Source organism: Procambarus clarkii, chromosome 21, assembly GCF_040958095.1.
Source record: "Procambarus clarkii isolate CNS0578487 chromosome 21, FALCON_Pclarkii_2.0, whole genome shotgun sequence".
NCBI lineage: Eukaryota > Metazoa > Arthropoda > Malacostraca > Decapoda > Cambaridae > Procambarus > Procambarus clarkii.
In genome coordinates, this window is record NC_091170.1 from 40,281,518 (window position 1) to 40,301,915 (window position 20,398).

Consider the following 20,398-nt stretch of genomic DNA (forward strand, 5'->3'; position numbering starts at 1 on the left):
TGAATCCCCGCGGAAGCCCTAGTTCTGATATCTTGTATTTTAAACCTGTGTGACAGACTTTGTCAAAAGCTTTTGAGACTTTTTTTCACACTGGCATTAGGAATATGCTCATATATCATATAAGTAGTTGTATGGACAACTCTGTGGTTCTGAACCCATATTGTCTGGTGTTATACTTTTGTTCTTCCATGTTCTTCACAATTCTGTGGTTAAGTATTTTTTCGATTATTATTGCGTCGTACCACGAGAAGGGAAATTAGTCTGTAATTTTAAGTTTGAGTTTGGGGTTTTGCCGCCTTCGGTATTAATTTGGTAGAGGTATTTTTTAAGTTAGTGATGAATAGTGGGGATGCAGGAGCTGCATTTAATATTCGTGTATATTGATGAAGTGCAGGCGCTGGGAGATGTCAATACCAATTTGTTTTTTTTTGGCTAATACTGAGCGCCTTATTCTTAAAACCCTCTTAAGATTTTTATTTTTTTGTGATGGTTCGTAGATGTCCTTAAGATATATGCGTAGCGAACGTTGTGGCTCCTTGCGTTGGAAGCAACGTTGCAGCTCTGTTATCGACTAAATATGTAATTTATCTTCTTGTGTTTGGACAAAAGATGATATTTTCCTCAGGATTTGTTCTAAATATTTTCCCCAGTACTGCCTGAATTCACGTTCTTGTTCTGTCTTCGGGAAGCTTATTTCCTGAGGCGTCCTTGATGTGTTTCCTGAGGCGTCCTTGATGTGATGTGTTCCCTGAGGCGTCCTTGATGTGATGTGTTTCCTGAGGCGTCCTTGATGTGAGGTGTTTCCTGAGGCGTCCTTGATGTGAGGTGTTTCCTGAGGCGTCCTTGATGTGATGTGTTTCCTGAGGCGTCCTTGATGTGAGGTGTTCCCTGAGGCGTCCTTGATGTGATGTGTTTCCTGAGGCGTCCTTGATGTGAGGTGTTTCCTGAGGCGTCCTTGATGTGAGGTGTTTCCTGAGGCGTCCTTGATGTGAGGTGTTTCCTGAGGCGTCCTTGATGTGAGGTGTTTCCTGAGGCGTCCTTGATGTGAGGTGTTTTTTACTTTTTCCCCAGAAAAAAGTGGGTCTCCTTTATCAAAAAGATTTCAATTTTGATGGAGGTTTCTTCTGTGACTAGAGGTTCTTAGTTTCTTTATTGTAATTCACTATTTGTAGTGTCTTCTGTGATGGTTGTAGAATTGGGCCTCTATTTCGGGGCCTCTGTTGGCGGTTGCTTGAATTGTTTCATTTTCCGTTGGTTCGGTGAGACATTGGTGGCTCTTTGCTCTTGTAGGGAGCTGGTGCCAACTGCAGGTGGGCTGATAATGTTGTTGTATCTTAGGGCTATTGTGATAATAGCAGATGGAGTATTGTCTGCGAAGGTCATTTCGGGATGCCTGTTATACTTATACATTTGCTTAACCTTTCAAATGATCCCGGCTTTGCTATGTTTTCTAGGTGCAGTACTAGGTCATGCTACTCGATATTTGTCTGTTGGTAGGTCACCCTTCACCTCCAAAGTTGGGTTGTGTGGTGCATTATTTTTCCATTCGTGTTTCATAGTTTTTTTTGTTTTTCATAGTACACGGCTCCTTCCACGCCCTTCCCCAAAAAGTTAGGTTCATCAGTTTCAGCACCAACTAACTCTTCAGCTTCATGCCCGGTGCTAGTGGTTACATTAGTTAATAGACATGCTAATAACAAATGTTAATTGGTGCAGAAATAGTATTGAACATTTGTTGAAATATATTAATCCATAAGTGTTTGTTCTCCAAATTCGCAGTTTTTTTTTGCGATGCGGAATCTTTAAGCTATAAAAGATCTTTCTGTTAGTCGAGTGTTGTGTTTAAAAACTGCTGTACTTCCTTTACTTTTGTATATAATAAAGTCATCAGAGCATAATCCAGAGTTGCTTATGATTTAGAAATTTCTTAAAAAAAACAAAATGAGAAGACCATTGATTTCTTTCTTTCATGTAGCCGTTTCCAGGGGTTCCACTCCCAGGGGTTCCACTCCCAGGGATTACACTCCCAGGGATTACACTCCCAGGGGTTCCACTTCCAGGGATTACACTCCCAGGGGTTCCACTTCCAGGGGTTACACTCCCAGGGATTACACTCCCAGGGGTTCCACTTCCAGGGATTACACTCCCAGGGGTTCCACTTCCAGGGATTACACTCCCAGGGGTTCCACTTCCAGGGATTACACTCCCAGGGGTTACACTCCCAGGGGTTACACTCCCAGGGGTTCCACTTCCAGGGATTACACTCCCAGGGGTTACACTCCCAGGGGTTACACTCCCAGGGATTACACTCCCAGGGGTTCCACTTCCAGGGATTACACTCCCAGAGGTTCCACTTCCAGGGATTACACTCCCAGGGGTTCCACTTCCAGGGATTACACTCCCAGGGGTTACACTCCCAGGGGTTACACTCCCAGGGGTTACACTCCCAGGGGTTACACTTCCAGGGATTACACTCCCAGGGGTTCCACTTCCAGGGATTACACTCCCAGGGGTTCCACTTCCAGGGGTTACACTCCCAGGGGTTACACTCCCAGGGGTTACACTCCCAGGGGTTACACTCCCAGGGGTTACACTCCCAGGGGTTACACTCCCAGGGGTTCCACTTCCAGGGATTACACTCCCAGGGGTTACACTCCCAGGGGTTACACTCCCAGGGGTTATACTCCCAGGGGTTACACTCCCAGGGGTTCCACTTCCAGGGATTACACTCCCAGGGGTTACACTCCCAGGGGTTACACTCCCAGGGGTTACACTTCCAAGGGTTCCACTTCCAGGGGTTCCACTTCCAGGGGTTACACTCCCAGGGGTTCCACTTCCAGGGGTTACACTCCCAGGGGTTCCACTTCCAGGGGTTACACTCCCAGGGGTTCCACTTCCAGGGGTTACACTCCCAGGGGTTCCACTTCCAGGGGTTACACTCCCAAGGGTTCCACTTCCAGGGGTTACACTTTCAGGGGTTACACTTCCAGGGGTTACACTCCCAGGGGTTCCACTTCCAGGGGTTACACTCCCAGGGGTTCCACTTCCAGGGGTTACACTCCCAGGGGTTCCACTTCCAGGGGTTACACTCCCAGGGGTTACACTTCCAGGGGTTACACTCCCAGGGGTTACACTCCCAGGGGTTACACTCCCAGGGGTTACACTCCCAGGGGTTACACTCCCAGGGGTTCCACTTCCAGGGATTACACTCCCAGGGGTTACACTCCCAGGGGTTACACTCCCAGGGGTTATACTCCCAGGGGTTACACTCCCAGGGGTTCCACTTCCAGGGATTACACTCCCAGGGGTTACACTCCCAGGGGTTACACTCCCAGGGGTTACACTTCCAAGGGTTCCACTTCCAGGGGTTCCACTTCCAGGGGTTACACTCCCAGGGGTTCCACTTCCAGGGGTTACACTCCCAGGGGTTCCACTTCCAGGGGTTACACTCCCAGGGGTTCCACTTCCAGGGGTTACACTCCCAGGGGTTCCACTTCCAGGGGTTACACTCCCAAGGGTTCCACTTCCAGGGGTTACACTTTCAGGGGTTACACTTCCAGGGGTTACACTCCCAGGGGTTCCACTTCCAGGGGTTACACTCCCAGGGGTTCCACTTCCAGGGGTTACACTCCCAGGGGTTCCACTTCCAGGGGTTACACTCCCAGGGGTTACACTTCCAGGGGTTACACTCCCAGGGGTTACACTCCCAGGGGTTACACTCCCAGGGGTTACACTCCCAGGGGTTACACTCCCAGGGGTTCCACTTCCAGGGATTACACTCCCAGGGGTTACACTCCCAGGGGTTACACTCCCAGGGGTTCCACTTCCAAGGGTTACACTCCCAGGGGTTCCACTTCCAGGGGTTACACTCCCAGGGGTTCCACTTCCAGGGGTTACACTCCCAGGGGTTCCACTTCCAGGGGTTACACTCCCAGGGGTTCCACTTCCAGGGGTTACACTCCCAGGGGTTCCACTTCCAGGGGTTACACTCCCAGGGGTTCCACTTCCAGGGGTTACACTCCCAGGGGTTACACTTCCAGGGGTTACACTCTCAGGGGTTCCACTTCCAGGGGTTACACTCCCAGGGGTTCCACTTCCAGGGGTTACACTCCCAGGGGTTCCACTTCCAGGGGTTACACTCCCAGGGGTTACACTTCCAGGGGTTACACTCCCAGGGGTTCCACTCCCAGGGGTTCCACTTCCAGGGGTTACACTTCCAGGGGTTACACTTCCAGGGGGTTACACTCCCAGGGGTTCCACTTCCAGGGGTTCCACTTCCAGGGGTTACACTCCCAGGGGATCCACTCCCAGGGGTTCCACTTCCAGGGGTTACACTTCCAGGGGTTACACTTCCAGGGGGTTACACTCCCAGGGGTTCCACTTCCAGGGGTTCCACTTCCAGGGGTTACACTCCCAGGGTTTCCACTTCCAGGGGTTCCACTTCCAGGGGTTACACTCCCAGGGGTTCCACTTCCAGGGTTCCACTTCCAGGGTTCCACTTCCAGGGGTTCCACTTCCAGGGGTTCCACTTCCAGGGGTTCCACTTCCAGGGTTACACTCCCAGGGGTTCCACTTCCAGGGTTCCACTTCCAGGGGTTCCACTTCCAGGGTTACACTCCCGGGGGTTCCACTTCCAGGGTTCCACTTCCAGGATTCCACTTCCAGGGGTTCCACTTCCAGGAGTTCCACTTCCAGGAGTTCCACTTCCAGGGTTTCCACTTCCAGGAGTTCCATTTCCAGGAGTTCCACTTCCATGGGTTCCACTTCCAGGGGTTCCACTTCCAGGGGTTCCACTTCCAGGGTTTCCACTTCCAGGGGTTCCACTTCCAGGAGTTCCACTTCCAGGGGTTCCACTTCCAGGAGTTCCACTTCCAGGGGTTCCACTTCCAGGGGTTCCACTTCCAGGGCTTCGACTTCCAGGTCAACCGTTTCCAGGACAGCCGCTTACAGACAGTTTTTGTAGTCCAGTGGCTCACTCACCCGTTTAACCACTTGTGTTTTGTGCTACACTGGTCCACCAACTTGTTGAAGCACTCGGCGTGTCTGGTGTCCTTGAGGTATACGTATATATATACTTATTCTCTACTGCCAAGGTTCAGTACACTTTTATCTTCGCAGATCTGTATTTATTATAAGTATATTTTATTTATTGTCATTAGAGTTGAACAATCTTTATGAAACAGAGTTTCGGTTGCATCTGTCAGTCACTCAATTTCGTGTTGTGGGAAGGAGGCGGAGCCCATTCCATCCCCTTCTCCCCTTCCTATCCCCTTTCCCCTCCCTACTTCTCGTGACCCACGCGAAGTACTAAGGCAAGGCATGGTAGGGTAGCCGGTCGGTAGGGTAGCCGGTCGGCCGAGCGGACAGCACGCTGGACTTGTGATCCTGTGGTCCTGGGTTCGATCCCAGGCGCCTGAGAGAAGCAATGGGCAGAGTTTCTTTCACCCTATGCCCCTGTTACCTAGCAGCAAAATAGGTACCTGGGTGTTAGTCAGCTGTCACGGGCTGCTTCCTGGGAGTGGAGGCCTGGTCGAGGACCGGGCCGCGGGGACACTAATAAGCCCCGAAATCATCTCAAGATAACCTCAAGGTAGGCGCCTGGATCATGTCTTCACAAAGGGTGGCGTGGTAGGCCGTGTTGCTTACCTCTCCGTACACCTTCCTCACTTCTCACGCCGATATCAGTTTACTGCTAGGTGAACAGAGGCATCAGGTGACAGAAACTTTGGTCATTTGTTTCTGCCTCGTCCGGGAATCTAACTCAAGTTAGTGAACTGCAAATCACGAACGCTCTCTGCTAAGCCGCGAGGACCTTTGTGTGTACTCACCTATTTGTGCCTGCAGGATCGAGCGTTGGCACTTGGATCCCGCCTTTCTAGCCTTCGGTTGTTTAAAACAATGACTCCTGTCCTTCTTCTCTATCATACCTATTTGTAAAGCTATGAATAGTGTTTGCTGCCACAATGTGCTCCTTTTGTTCATTCCACTTCCCCACTACTCTCACGCTAAAAGAAAACTTTCTAACATCTCTGTGACTATCTGAGTTTCCAGCTTCCACCCATGGCCCCTTGTTCTGTTGGTAATCCGTGTGAACATTTCATCTATTTTCTCTCTGTCAATCCCCTAATTATTTTGTATGCTGCTATCATATCTCCCCGCTCCCTTCTTTTTTTCTAACGTCGTCAGGTTCAATTCCTTCAGTCGCTCTTCATATCCCATCCCTCGCAACTCTGGGACAAGCCTCGTCGCAAATTTTTTAACCTTTTCCAGTTTCCTAATATGTTTCTTCAGGTGGGGGCTCCCAGATGGGACTGCATACTCTAAGACGGGTCTCACGTAGGCAGTGTAAAATGCTCTGAATACCTCTTTACTTAGGTCTCTGAAATCTAAATAACTTTTTGTAAGTAGCAAAGAAACTTTTTCTTAGGTTTGTGTGTGCGTGTGTGTGTACTCACCTATTTGTTCCCGGCAGGACTGAGCGTTGGCTCTTGGATCCCGCCTCTCTTGCCTTTGGTTGTTTAAAGCAATGACTCCTCTCCTTCTTTTTTTCTTTAGCATGCCTAGTTTTAAGCCTATGAATAATATTTGCTTCCACAGTGTGTTTCTTAACACACACACTGTGTGTGTGTATTCACTTAGTTGTGCTTGCGGGGTTGAGCTCTGCTCTTTCGGCCCACCTCTCAACTGTCAATCAACTGTTACAAACTAACTTTTTTTCACAAACACATCCCCAGGAAGCAGCCCGTAACATATGTCTAACTCCCATTTACCTATTTAATGCTAGGTAACAGTAAGGGGTGAAACTTTTTCACACATCAGGGTGCAAGAAACTCTGCCCATGGTTTCTCGCCGGAGCCGGGAATCGAACCCCAGACCACAAAATTACGTGTGCAGTGTGCTGTCGTCCACTCAGCCACCGGCGCCCACACACACGGTGTATGTGTGCGTGTGTGTACGCGTCTGCGTGCGTGCGTACGAGCGTGTAGTGGGAACAGCAACAGGAGAGAGAGAGAGAGAGAGAGAGAGAGAGAGAGAGAGAGAGAGAGAGAGAGAGAGAGAGAGAGAGAGAGGGGGGGGGAGGGAAGAGGGCGGTGTGGCGGAGACACGTGCAGGAGACCAGCCGATCGTTTATCACAAACATTCCTTATCGAGTTTCTGGTGTATGCAAATAATTTTGTTGTGGTTAGGGGCAATAGCTCTCGAGCCCAGTAAGCTGAGTAACCGAGGCTTGGCAGCGACGCAAGTGGACGGTAGGCAGAGAGCGGGTCTGAGGCGCACCAATCGAGACTTTGGTAAAAATGGACAGTTTGTGAGAGGTCTGAAGCATTGTTGACAGAGGCAGGAGAAGGTAAATCAGGACATGAAATGTGAGTTCGCTGCTCGGTACCCGGAGATTTTTTGTGGCGATTGGTTTGTTGAGTAAGTTGAGTGCTGCTCACCTAGCTCTGTGTGTGTGTGTGTGTGTGTGTGTGTGTGTGTGTGTGTGTGTGTGTGTGTGTGTGTGTGTGTGTGTGTGTGTGTGTGTGTGTGTGTTCTTGAGCACTGTGTTCCAACTAGCTGTGTCAGTAATTTGACTTTTGTGGGAGTCTCATTCACTATGTCTGCATTCCATCCTCAAAATAAAGAGCTCATCAGTTCCATGTAGCCACAGTTCCCCCATTTATAAATTAAATGTTCTTTACACATAATATGTGTGAACACCGTGTTCCGTCTAGCTGTGCTCCTCAGCATCGTGTTCCAGCTCTTGTGCTGTCTGGTGGATGCCTCCCGAAACACTTACGTTTCATCATAACTACACTTAAACAAATACTTAATTTCGTTCCTCAGATTCAATCTGAATATCCATTTTCCACGTGGCTTATATTTCTGCATGAAACATCCTCTGTCTCTGCTACCTCTTTATCTCTTAAGAGTCATGTGCACAACTGTGGACCTCTTCTGGAAATTTTCTGGGCTTTACCTGTTCGGTTTCTATTGACAGCAAGTTAGGTTAGGTTAGGTTAGGTTAGGTTAGGTTAGGTTAGGTTAGGTTAGGTTAGGTTAGGTTAGGTTAGGTTAGGTTAGGTTAGGTTTTATTAGCAACATAAAATCAAAACCTTTTCCGGTTTGTCCAAATTCAATAGTACCGAATTCTACTTTCTAATTGTGCATTACGTCAATATATTTATGCTGGACCACCACCCCCCATAGGATGGGTATAGGGTGCATAATAAAGAAAGAAATCTGACAAATCTGAAGCCAGTGTTACTATAAGTTCTGTAAACAGGGGGATGGGCTGATATATCTGTAGCCATCTGGCACCCCCACCATACTTACTTGAAGCTCCACAGCCCCGCTCCCTGTGCCAGGTAAGTCCCCTACGGGCTCACCATACCCCGTGCTACTTGGAACTTTTGGTTCCCAGTAGCTGAATCTAAAACAACAACAATAACATCCCCACGCATCGTCATTACAATACCTCCCCCCCCCCACCCGCCTCCCCCAGCAGTCCAGCTCCTCCACCCCACTTCTTGGGGGGGGGGGCCTGTGGCTGAGTGGGTAGCGCTTAGGACTCGTAATTCAACAGACCGGGTTGGATCCCCGGCGATGGCGGAAAACAAATACGCAGAGTTTCTTTCTCCCTGATGCTTCTGTTACCTAGCAGTAAATAGGTACCTGTGAGTTAGCAGTTACGGGCTGCTTCCTCTGTGTGTACTCACCTAGTTACTCACCTAGTTGTGTTTGCGGGGGTTGAGCTCTGGCTCTTTGGTCCCGCCTATCAACTGTCAATCAACAGGTGTACAGGTTTCTGAGCCTATCGGGCTCTATCATATCTACATTTGAAACTGTGTATGGAGTCAGCCTCCACCACATCACCCCCTAATGCATTCCATTTGTCAACCACTCTGACACTAAAAAAGTTCTTTCTAATATCTCTGTGGCTCATTTGGGCACTCAGTTTCCACCTGTGTCCCCTTGTGCGTGTTCCCCTTGTGTTAAAGCAGTCTCCGTGGTGTAGTGGTAAGACACTCGCCTGGCGTTCCGCGAGCGCTATGTCATGGGTTCGTATCCTGGCCGGGGAGGATTTACTAGGCGCAATTCGTTAACTGTAGCCTCTGTTTAACGCAACAGTAAAATGTGTACTTGGATGAAAAAACGATTCTTCGCGGCAGGGGATCGTATTCCCGGGACCTGCCCGAAACGCTATGCGTACTAGTGGCTGTACAAGAATGTAACAACTCTTGTATATATCTCAAAAAAAAAAAAAAAAAAAAAAAATAGACTGTCTTTATCTACCCTATCAATTCCCTTCAGAATCTTAAATGTGGTGATCATGTCCCCCCTAACTCTTCTGTCTTCCAGCGAAGTGAAGTTTAATTCCCGTAGTCTCTCCTCGTAGCTCATACCTCTCAGCTCGGGTACTAGTCTGGTGGCAAACCTTTGAACCTTTTCCAGTTTAGTCTTATCCTTGACTAGATATGGACTCCATGCTGGGGCTACATACTCCAGGATTGGCCTGACATATGTGGTATACAAAGTTCTGAATGATTCTTTACACAAGTTTCTGAATGCCGTTCGTATGTTGGCCAGCCTGGCATATGCCGCTGATGTTATCCGCTTGATATGTGCTGCAGGAGACAGGTCTGGCGTGATATCAACCCCCAAGTCTTTTTCCTTCTCTGACTCCTGAAGAATTTCCTCTCCCAGATGATACCTTGTATCTGGCCTCCTGCTCCCTACACCTATCTTCATTACATGATATTTGGTTGGGTTAAACTCTAACAACCATTTGTTCGACCATTCCTTCAGCTTGTCTAGGTCTTCTTGAAGCCTCAAACAGTCCTCTTCTGTTTTAATCCTTCTCATAATTTTAGCATCGTCCGCAAACATTGAGAGAAATGAATCGATACCCTCCGGGAGATCATTTACATATATCAGAAACAAGATAGGACCGAGTACATAGCCCTGTGGGACTCCACTGGTGACTTCACGCCAATCGGAGGTCTCACCCCTCACCGTAACTCTCTGCTTCCTATTGCTTAGATTCTCCCTTATCCACTGGAGCACCTTACCAGCTACACCTGCCTGTCTCTCCAGCTTATGTACCATCTTCTTATGCGGTACTGTGTGTGTGTGTGTGTGTGTGTGTGTGTGTGTGTGTGTGTGTGTGTGTGTGTGTGTGTGTGTGTGTGAAAAATAAAGTTGATTGATTGACAGTTGAGAGGCGGGCCGAAAGAGCAGAGCTCAACCCCCGCAACCACAACTAGGTGAATACATCTGTCACCCACCCTGCACCTCACCCTCCCTTCCTTCCATTCATATCCTTAATTCCCATCACCCCCCCCCCCTACCCATCACCCACCATACCCCATCACCCGCCGCCGCCACCGCCGCCGCCGCACTAACAAAATGACGACGTGGAGCAGAAATGTATCAAGCCATTTTTTATACTTGTTAGAGTCTCCATCAGCGAGCGCTCTGCTTCCTGCCACCATCAGTTAGCTTAAATCAATACCCAATCTTATGGAGAGCTGCCTCCACCCCCTCCCCTGGTCCCTCCACCCCCTCCCCTGGTCCCTCCACCCCTCCCCTGGCCCCTCCACCCCCTCCCCTGGCCCCTCCACCCCCTCCCCTGGCCCCTCCACCCCCTCCCCTGACCCATGCACCCCCTCCCCTGACCCCTGCACCGCCTCCCCTGGTCCCTCCACCCCTCCCCTGGTCCCTCCACCCCTCCCCTGACCCCTCCCCTGGTCCCTCCACCCCTTCCCTGGTCCCTCCACCCCTCCCCTGACCCCTCCACCCCCTCCCCTGGCCCCTCCACCCCTCCCCTGACCCCTGCACCCCTCCCCTGGTCCCTCCACCCCTCCCCTGACCCCTCCACCCCTCCCCTGGTCCCTCAACCCCTCCCCTGACCCCTCCACCCCCTCCCCTGGCCCCTCCACCCCCTCCCCTGACCCCTGCACCCCCTCCCCTGGTCCCTCCACCCCTCCCCTGGTCCCTCCACCCCTCCCCTGGTCCCTCCACCGCTTCCCTGGCCCCTCCACCCCCTCCCCTGGCCCCTCCACCCCCTCCCCTGACCCCTGCACCCCCTCCCCTGACCCCTGCACCCCTTCCCCTGGTCCCTCCACCCCTCCCCTGGTCCCTCCACCCCTCCCCTGGCCCCTCCACCCCTCCCCTGACCCTTCTACCCCTCCCCTGACCCCTCCACCCCCTCCCCTGGCCTCTCTACCCCTCCCCTGACCCTTCTACCCGTCCCCTGACCCCTCCACCCCCTCCCCTGGCCCCTCCACCCCTCCCCTGAGCCCTCCACCCCCTCCCCTGGTCCCTCCACCCCTCCCCTGGTCCCTCTACCCCTCCCCTGGTCCCTCCACCCCTCCCCTGGCCCCTCCACCCCTCCCCTGGCCCCTCCACCCCCTCCCCTGGCCCCTCTACCCCTCCCCTGGCCCCTCCACCCCCTCCCCTGGCCCCTCCACCCCTCCCCTGACCCCTTCCCTGGCCCCTCCACCCCTCCCCTGACCCCTCCCCTGGCCCCTCCACCCCTCCCCTGACCCCTCCCCTGGCCCCTCCACCCCTCCCCTGACCCCTGCACCCCTCCCCTGGTCCCTCCACCCCTCCCCTGACCCCTGCACCCCTCCCCTGGTCCCTCCACCCCTCCCCTGGTCCCTCTACCCCTCCCCTGGTCCCTCCACCCCTCCCCTGGCCCCTCCACCCCTCCCCTGGCCCCTCCACCCCCTCCCCTGGCCCCTCTACCCCTCCCCTGGCCCCTCCACCCCCTCCCCTGGCCCCTCCACCCCTCCCCTGACCCCTTCCCTGGCCCCTCCACCCCTCCCCTGACCCCTCCCCTGGCCCCTCCACCCCTCCCCTGACCCCTCCCCTGGCCCCTCCACCCCTCCCCTGACCCCTGCACCCCTCCCCTGGTCCCTCCACCCCTCCCCTGACCCCTCCACCCCTCCCCTGGTCCCTCCACCCCTCCCCTGACCCCTCCACCCCCTCCCCTGGCCCCTCCACCCCCTCCCCTGACCCCTGCACCCCCTCCCCTGGTCCCTCCACCCCTCCCCTGGTCCCTCCACCCCTCCCCTGGTCCCTCCACCGCTCCCCTGGCCCCTCCACCCCCTCCCCTGGCCCCTCCACCCCCTCCCCTGACCCCTGCACCCCCTCCCCTGACCCCTGCACCCCTTCCCCTGGTCCCTCCACCCCTCCCCTGGTCCCTCCACCCCTCCCCTGGTCCCTCCACCCCTCCCCTGGCCCCTCCACCCCTCCCCTGACCCTTCTACCCCTCCCCTGACCCCTCCACCCCCTCCCCTGGCCTCTCTACCCCTCCCCTGACCCTTCTACCCGTCCCCTGACCCCTCCACCCCCTCCCCTGGCCCCTCCACCCCTCCCCTGAGCCCTCCACCCCCTCCCCTGGTCCCTCCACCCCTCCCCTGGTCCCTCTACCCCTCCCCTGGTCCCTCCACCCCTCCCCTGGCCCCTCCACCCCTCCCCTGGCCCCTCCACCCCCTCCCCTGGCCCCTCTACCCCTCCCCTGGCCCCTCCACCCCCTCCCCTGGCCCCTCCACCCCTCCCCTGACCCCTTCCCTGGCCCCTCCACCCCTCCCCTGACCCCTCCCCTGGCCCCTCCACCCCTCCCCTGACCCTTCTACCCCTCCCCTGACCCCTCCACCCCCTCCCCTGGCCCCTCCACCCCTCCCCTGACCCCTCCACCCCCTCCCCTGACCCCTCCACCCCCTCCCCTGGCCCCTCCACCCCTCCCCTGAGCCTTCTACCCCTCCCCTGGCCCCTCCACCCCTCCCCTGACCCTTCTACCCCTCCCCTGACCCCTCCACCCCCTCCCCTGACCCCTCCACCCCCTCCCCTGGCCCCTCCACCCCTCCCCCTCCCCTGGCCCCTCCACCCCCTACCCTGGCCCCTCCACCCCTCCCCTGGCCCCTCCACCCCCTCCCCTGGCCCCTCCACCCCTCCCCTGACCCCTCCTCCCCCTCCCCTGGCCCCTCCACCCCTCCCCTGACCCTTCTACCCCTCCTCTGACCCCTCCACCCCCTCCCCTGGCCCCTCCACCCCCTCCACCCCCTCCCCTGACCCCTCCACCCCTCCCCTGACCCCTCCACCCCTCCCCTGACCCCTCCACCCCCTCCCCTGGCCCCTCCACCCCTCCCCTGGCCCCGCCACCCCCTCCCTTGGCCCCTCCACCCCCTCCCCTGACCCCTCCACCCCCTCCCCTGGCCCCTCCACCACCTCCCCTGACCCTTCTACCCCTCCCCTGACCCCTCGACCCCCTCCCCTTGCCCCTCCACCCCCTCCCCTGGCCCCTCCACCCCCTCCCCTGGCCCCTCCACCCCTCCCCTGACACCTCCACCCCTCCCCTGACCCCTCCACCCCTCCCCTGACCCCTCCACCCCCTCCCCTGGCCCCTCGACCCCCTCCCCTGGCCCCTCCACCCCCTCCCCTGGCCCCTCCACCCCTCCCCTGACCCCTCCTCCCCCTCCCCTGGCCCCTCCACCCCTCCCCTGACCCTTCTACCCCTCCTCTGACCCCTCCACCCCCTCCCCTGGCCCCTCCACCCCCTCCACCCCCTCCCCTGACCCCTCCACCCCTCCCCTGACCCCTCCACCCCTCCCCTGACCCCTCCACCCCCTCCCCTGGCCCCTCCACCCCTCCCCTGGCCCCGCCACCCCCTCCCTTGGCCCCTCCACCCCCTCCCCTGACCCCTCCACCCCCTCCCCTGGCCCCTCCACCACCTCCCCTGACCCTTCTACCCCTCCCCTGACCCCTCGACCCCCTCCCCTTGCCCCTCCACCCCCTCCCCTGGCCCCTCCACCCCCTCCCCTGGCCCCTCCACCCCTCCCCTGACACCTCCACCCCTCCCCTGACCCCTCCACCCCTCCCCTGACCCCTCCACCCCCTCCCCTGGCCCCTCGACCCCCTCCCCTGGCCCCTCCACCCCCTCCCCTGGCCTTTCCACCCCCTCCCATGGCCCCTCCACCCCCTCCCCTGGCCCCTCCACCCCCTCCCCTGGCCCCTCCACCCCTCCCCTGACCCCTCCACCCCACCCCTGGCCCCCTCCACCCCTCCCCTGGCCCCTCCACCCCCCTCCCCTGACCCCTCCACCCCTCCCCTGACCCCTCCACCCCCTCCCCTGGCCCCTCCACCCCACCCCTGGCCCCCTCCACCCCTCCCCTGGCCCCTCCACCCCCTCCCCTGACCCCTCCACCCCTCCCCTGACCCCTCCACCCCCTCCCCTGGCCCCTCCACCCCTCCCCTGCCCCCTCCAGCCCCTCCCCTGACCCCTCGACCCCCTCCCCTGACCCCTCCACCCCCTCCCCTGGCCCCTCCACCCCCTCCCCTGGCTCCTCCACCCCTCCCCTGGCCCCTCCACCCCCTCTCTTGGCCCCTCCACCCCCTCCCCTGGCCCCTCCACCCCCTCCCCTGGCCCCTCCACCCCTCCACTGACCCCTCCTCCCCCTCTCCTGGCCCCTCCACCCTGTTCCGTCGTCCTTCAACCCTACATCACGTCTCCCCTTCTTTACTGTACCCCGGCCCCTCCTTCCCTCCACTTCCTTACCCCTCCTCTCTCCCTCACTCTTCCCCCCTCTCTCTACCCCTTTCTTTTACTCAACGTTTCTCTTCCCTCTCTCTGGTTCCTCCCCATTTCTTCCTGATTCTCTTTCTATTCTTTTCCTCGTTTCATTTAGATTCTTCCCTCTTATTTCTTATCTCTCTCCTTTTTTCGATTTCTGACATCGCCTTTCTCCCATCCTGTTTCACCTCTTATCCGCACACATCCTTCTCTCTTATGTGTTCTCTTTAATGCCTTTATTTTCTATATTTCCTTCTCTTCCAGCAGCCTCCCATTGGGTGAGGAACTCACTTTTCACCCGGCTCCCCTCTCCCTTTCCTCCCCTCCCCTCTCCCTCATTCGTCAGGCTCTCTCCCTCTCCCAACGCTCACAGCATCGTTATCACTCACATGACCTTGTCCAGTCACTCTCCCATTGATTCACTTTTCCAGGCTCATTTTCTCATTAACTCACTTTCACTCTAGCACGTCTTTGAAAGTATGAGAGAGGGTATGTCACTAAGTAGTTAAGATACACAATTAGGGAGACAGGTATAGGTAAGAAGACTAGAGAGGTAACAATTGGGTAGATCGTTGGGTAAGGTAGGTGGGTAAATAGGTTGACAAATATATATATATTTTTAATGTTTCCAGGGCGGATGTTTCGGTCCGTTCTGGATTATTATCAAGTGTTTATGGACAGTTTGGTGAGGGTGTGTATATAGTGGAGCCCTTTAACTCTCGCCTGCCTCATCTTGGTTCCTCTGGTGTAGAACTCTATCATGTTGGATAACCATGACTCTTCCCTCACCCTTAAACCTTCTCTCCCCTTCTTCTTATGCAGTCATGACGCTTTTCACATTTTTAATAGCCATTTCACTAATTATTTTTTTTCTGTTTCTTTGCAGGGGAATGCACGCCAGTGATACAGGTATGTAATTTAGTCGTGTCGTCCAGGTATGTGACTTAGTTCCGTCGTCCAGGTGTGTAACTCAGTCCCGTTGTACAGGTATGTAACTTTGTCCCGTCGTACAGGTATGTAATTTAGTCGTGTCCTACAGGTATACAGTTTAAGTTTAGTCCTTTCTAACAGGTATTCAGTTTAGTCTTGTCTAACTTCATCCTTGAACATTGGTACGGTCGTCCAGATGCTGGGCAGCTCTCCATTCCTCATGTTACATTGAAGACTCTAGTTTATGAGGTACTCAGTAGCCTTCCTTCATCTTTCAGTAGCCGTGTTAACAACTCATAAGCTCCTATTGTCACGCCTATGTCTTAATTGCATCAGTTGATTCCTTACCTCATTCAGGGAGTCTACTCCCTGGAGGTGGGGTCCCTTGATTGTTTCAAACGTGGGTTGGACATGTATATGAGTGGGATTGGGTAGTTATAAATAGGAGCTGCCTTGAATGAGCCAATAGGCCTTCTGCAGTTACCTTTATTCTTATGTTCTTGTGTTCTTACTCCCGTGCTGTCTCCTGGCCCTGGATTGGTCTTGAGGTCTTCCTGGAACCTTCTGTTCAATAGATTTGTTCATTTTCTTCTGTTCAACTCCTCACACTTCCTGTGAGGGTATTGTTATTGTCTCAAGAGTCCAGCGTACTCTTCAGGTCTCTTGGTGAGTCATTGACAAGTGCAGGCGACATGAGATTACGTAATTATTAAGAGCAAGCACAAAGCCTTTATAATTATATAGCACTTGGACGGGCTATGAGTACGAGGAGGGTTATGAGGACAGAGTGAAGGAATGGCCTGCCAACTGAGCCTGACGGCTGAGTGGACAGCGTTTCGGATTCGTAGTCCTAAGTCATTCGTCTACCGGGTTCTATCCCCGGTGGGCGCGGAAACAAATAGTCATAGTTTCTTTCAATCTGATGCACCTGTTCACCTAGCAGTAAATAGGTACCTGGGAGTGAGACAGCTGTTACGGGCTGCTCCTGGGGATGTGTAACAAAAAGTAGGCCTGGTCGAGGCCCGGACCGCGGGGACGCTAAGCCCCGAAATCATCTCAAGATAACCTCAAGAAGAAAGTACCTGAACACACTGACCATTTGGGGATCAACGCTGACAGTGCAACATACAATAAGATCAGAAGAACATAAGAAACTGCAGAAAGGCTGTTGACCCATACGATGTAGCTTCTGAATACATCTACCCAAACTCATTCATATGTATGTCTAACCTTAGCTTGAAACAATCCGTCGATACTTCGTTTGTTATGTTACCTGGTAACTTGCTCCATAATCGACCACCGTGTCTCCAAACCAGTATTTACCCAGGTCTTTTCTAAATCTAAATTTATCCAATTTATTTCCATTATTTCTAGTTGTGTTTTGTAGTGATATATATATTATATTATATACACCCTCTTTGCTATACTCTTTCATTCAGTGTTGACATTAAGCTTTATTTATGGGTGTAATTTGTTTTCTGGACAGACAGTAACATATGTGAGTCATAACATTTTAGATCGTTAGTTATGTTTTTGTAACGTGTCAGTCGTCATATATATATATATATATATATATATATATATATATATATATATATATATATATATATATATATATATATATATATATCCGTACTGGGTCAGGTGATAAGACAAGTACAATAAAGGTAAAAACAAGGGGGATAAATAGGGGACGAAGCACATAAGAATAAAGGTAACTGCAGAAGGGCTATTGGCCCATACGAGGCAGCTCCTATCTATAACCACCCGATCCCACTACATACAAAGATTAATCAGGTGTAATTGGCCTGTTACGTTGAACAGTGTCTTCTGTGTTGGCATTGTTATGTTCTGGTCTTGTCCTTACTCTATTGGTGGGTAGAGTAAATAGTTCCCTGATTGGGGTGTTCATGGTTGGTTATTCTATTCTTATGTGATTTGCTTCAAGAATTTGTAAACTTCTTACATCTTGGGTTTTGTCTCTTATACAGGTATTTTTGTTCAACATTTCTCTTGTTTGTTCATTTAATGTGATGTTCGCATGCTAAGCTGATTTTCGTCTGCAGATTAAGAAGATAAGAAATAAGGCCACTACATCAGGCCTACTTGGCCCATGCGAGGCTGCTCCTATATATACCCACTCTAGTATTGGACTTGTGTAAATATTAATGCCATGTTGTTGCATGTTTATTTTACAGTCATTATTGCTCGCATATTGTTAGTAAACTATTATATGAAACCTGGAGTATAATTATCCCACTGTTGGTACATGAGGCCAGACAGGTGTACTTGGTGTGACTAACTATTAATTGTAATATTTCTGTGAGGGTGATGTTGGGACAGCTAGTGGGTTCTTCTGTGAGGGTGATGTTGGGACAGCTAGTGGGTTCTTCTGTGAGGGTGATGTTGGGACAGCTAGTGGGTTCTTCTGTGAGGGTGATGTTGGGACAGCTAGTGGGTTCTTCTGTGAGGGTGATGTTGGGACAGCTAGTGGGTTCTTCTGTGAGGGTGATGTTGGGACAGCTAGTGGGTTCTTCTGTGAGGGTGATGTTGGGACAGCTAGTGGGTTCTTCTGTGAGGGTGATGTTGGGACAGCTAGTGGGTTCTTCTGTGAGGGTGATGTTGAGACAGCTAGTGGGTTCTTCTGTGAGGGTGATGTTGGGACAGCTAGTGGGTTCTTCTGTGAGGGTGATGTTGGGACAGCTAGTAGGTTCTTCTGTGAGGGTGATGTTGGGACAGCTAGTGGGTTCTTCTGTGAGGGTGATGTTGGGACAGCTAGTGGGTTCTTCTGTGAGGGTGATGTTGGGACAGCTAGTAGGTTCTTCTGTGAGGGTGATGTTGGGACAGCTAGTGGGTTCTTCTGTGAGGGTGATGTTGGGACAGCTAGTAGGTTCTTGTGTGAGGGTGATGTTGAGACAGCTAGTAGGTTCTTCTGTGAGGGTGATGTTGGGACAGCTAGTAGGTTCTTCTGTGAGGGTGATGTTGGGACAGCTAGTGGGTTCTTCTGTGAGGGTGATGTTGGGACAGCTAGTAGGTTCTTCTGTGAGGGTGATGTTGGGACAGCTAGTAGGTTCTTCTGTGAGGGTGATGTTGGGACAGCTAGTGGGTTCTTCTGTGAGGGTGATGTTGAGACAGCTAGTAGGTTCTTCTGTGAGGGTGATGTTGGGACAGCCGGAAGGGTCTTCTGTGAGTGTATTGCCATCAGCAGGTCACGGTGACCTGGGGGATTTTTCCACCCTGGTGATAACCTGGGCGGAAAAAAGCGTTCTGCTCGGAACGCTTTGCGTAATAGTGGCTTTAGCCATTGAATGTACTAGCTCTATCTATAAATCCATCAACGTTTTGTATCTCACCTTGTATGTATGTACTTTACCTGGATAAATAGTTGTATTTTGTAGATAAAAAAAAAATTGGACAGTCAGGGATTGAACACCGACCTGCATGAAACTGCAGGTATAAACTGCACCAACTGAGCATCCTAAGAGAAGATTGGTAAGTCATCAACTAGTTGTAAGTTCTCTGAGTCACTTGTGAGAATTCTTGTTTTTCCTTCAAGATGTTGGTAGTTGAGACTGTAGAGTACAGCACCAAGTGTGTCTCTTCCTCTTCTTAGACTTACACTTTTTCTCGTTGTTGCCTGTTCTCTTGTTTATCTATGGAGACGATTAGGCTATTCTTAAGCTTATATAAATACGTCATTCTCTAGGTGCTTCTGAGATTCTCTTCTGATGCTAGTGTATTTCTTCGTGAGCTTCTCTCTCTCTCTCTCTCTGCTTCCTGCCCCTTGCTTGCTACTTGGAAATTCGGTAATGTTGTGATCTTTTTCACCATTGTAATTTCTTTTTTTTTCCATCTAATATATTCTTTTGCCTTTCACATTTTCTCCTTCCATTTTCTTTTTCTTCCTACTTTTATTCTTTGGATTTTCTTTCGCGTATTTGCATTTTGGCTTCTCCGTCCGCTTGGAATTAATGTTACGTCCCACCACATTTTTGTATCTCACCCTTATGTAATTTTTCCCTCGTTCAGTTTGTGCTGCGTCTAACAACAGTAGCAGCAGGAACAGCATAACCAGTCGCAGCAGCAGGAACAGCATAACCAGTCGCAGCAGCAGTAGCATATCAGTAACAATAGTTGTAGCGTAGCAGTAGCAGCAGTATACGCATAGCGGTATCAGGATTAGTAGTAGTAGCAATATCAGGAGCTGTCCAGCAGTAGTAGTAATGGAGTATAGCAACAGCAACAGTAGCAACAGTAGCAACAGAAGGTGGGGAAGGATGGTGGCTGGTGTAGGATAGAGGTCGCCGAGGGTTGGTGGAATGTGTTTGAGGCATGTGGTGCTGAACAGTGCTGGTCATGTACGGTGCTGAAACAGTGCTGGACATGTACGGTGCTGAGCAGTGCTAAACACGTACGGTGCTGAGCAGTGCTGGTCATGTACGGTGCTGAGCAGTGCTGGACATGTACGGTGCTGAGCAGTGCTGGACATGTACGGTGCTGAGCAGTGCTGGTCATGTACGGTGCTGAGCAGTGCTAAACATGTACGGTGCTGAGCAGTGCTGGTCATGTACGGTGCTGAGCAGTGCTGGACATGTACGGTGCTGAGCAGTGCTGGACATGTACGGTGCTGAGCAGTGCTGGACATGTACGGTGCTGAGCAGTGCTGGACATGTACGGTGCTGAGCAGTGCTGGTCATGTACGGTGCTGAGCAGTGCTAAACATGTACGGTGCTGAGCAGTGCTGGTCATGTACGGTGCTGAGCAGTGCTGGACATGTACGGTGCTGAGCAGTGCTGGACATGTACGGTGCTGAGCAGTGCTGGATATGTACGGTGCTGAGCAGTGCTGGTCATGTACGGTGCTGAGCAGTGCTGGTCATGTACGGTGCTGAGCAGTGCTGAACATGTACGG

The 20,398-nt window shown here is 53.0% G+C and overlaps 1 protein-coding gene across 1 annotated transcript; it reads right to left on the reverse strand.

Annotated features, from left to right (window-relative positions):
• Positions 1–571: 571 nt before the first annotated feature.
• LOC138367304 (mucin-2-like) lies at positions 572–20,132 on the reverse strand. The gene is made up of 5 exons (XM_069328729.1): positions 19,850–20,132; positions 17,757–18,671; positions 4,349–4,943; positions 2,685–4,198; positions 572–1,086 (listed from the first exon to the last, which is right to left on the reverse strand). The coding sequence occupies exons 1-5, from the start codon at positions 20,130–20,132 to the stop codon at positions 572–574; spliced, it is 3,822 nt and encodes a 1,273-aa protein (XP_069184830.1).
• Between the last annotated feature and the right edge of the window lie 266 nt (positions 20,133–20,398).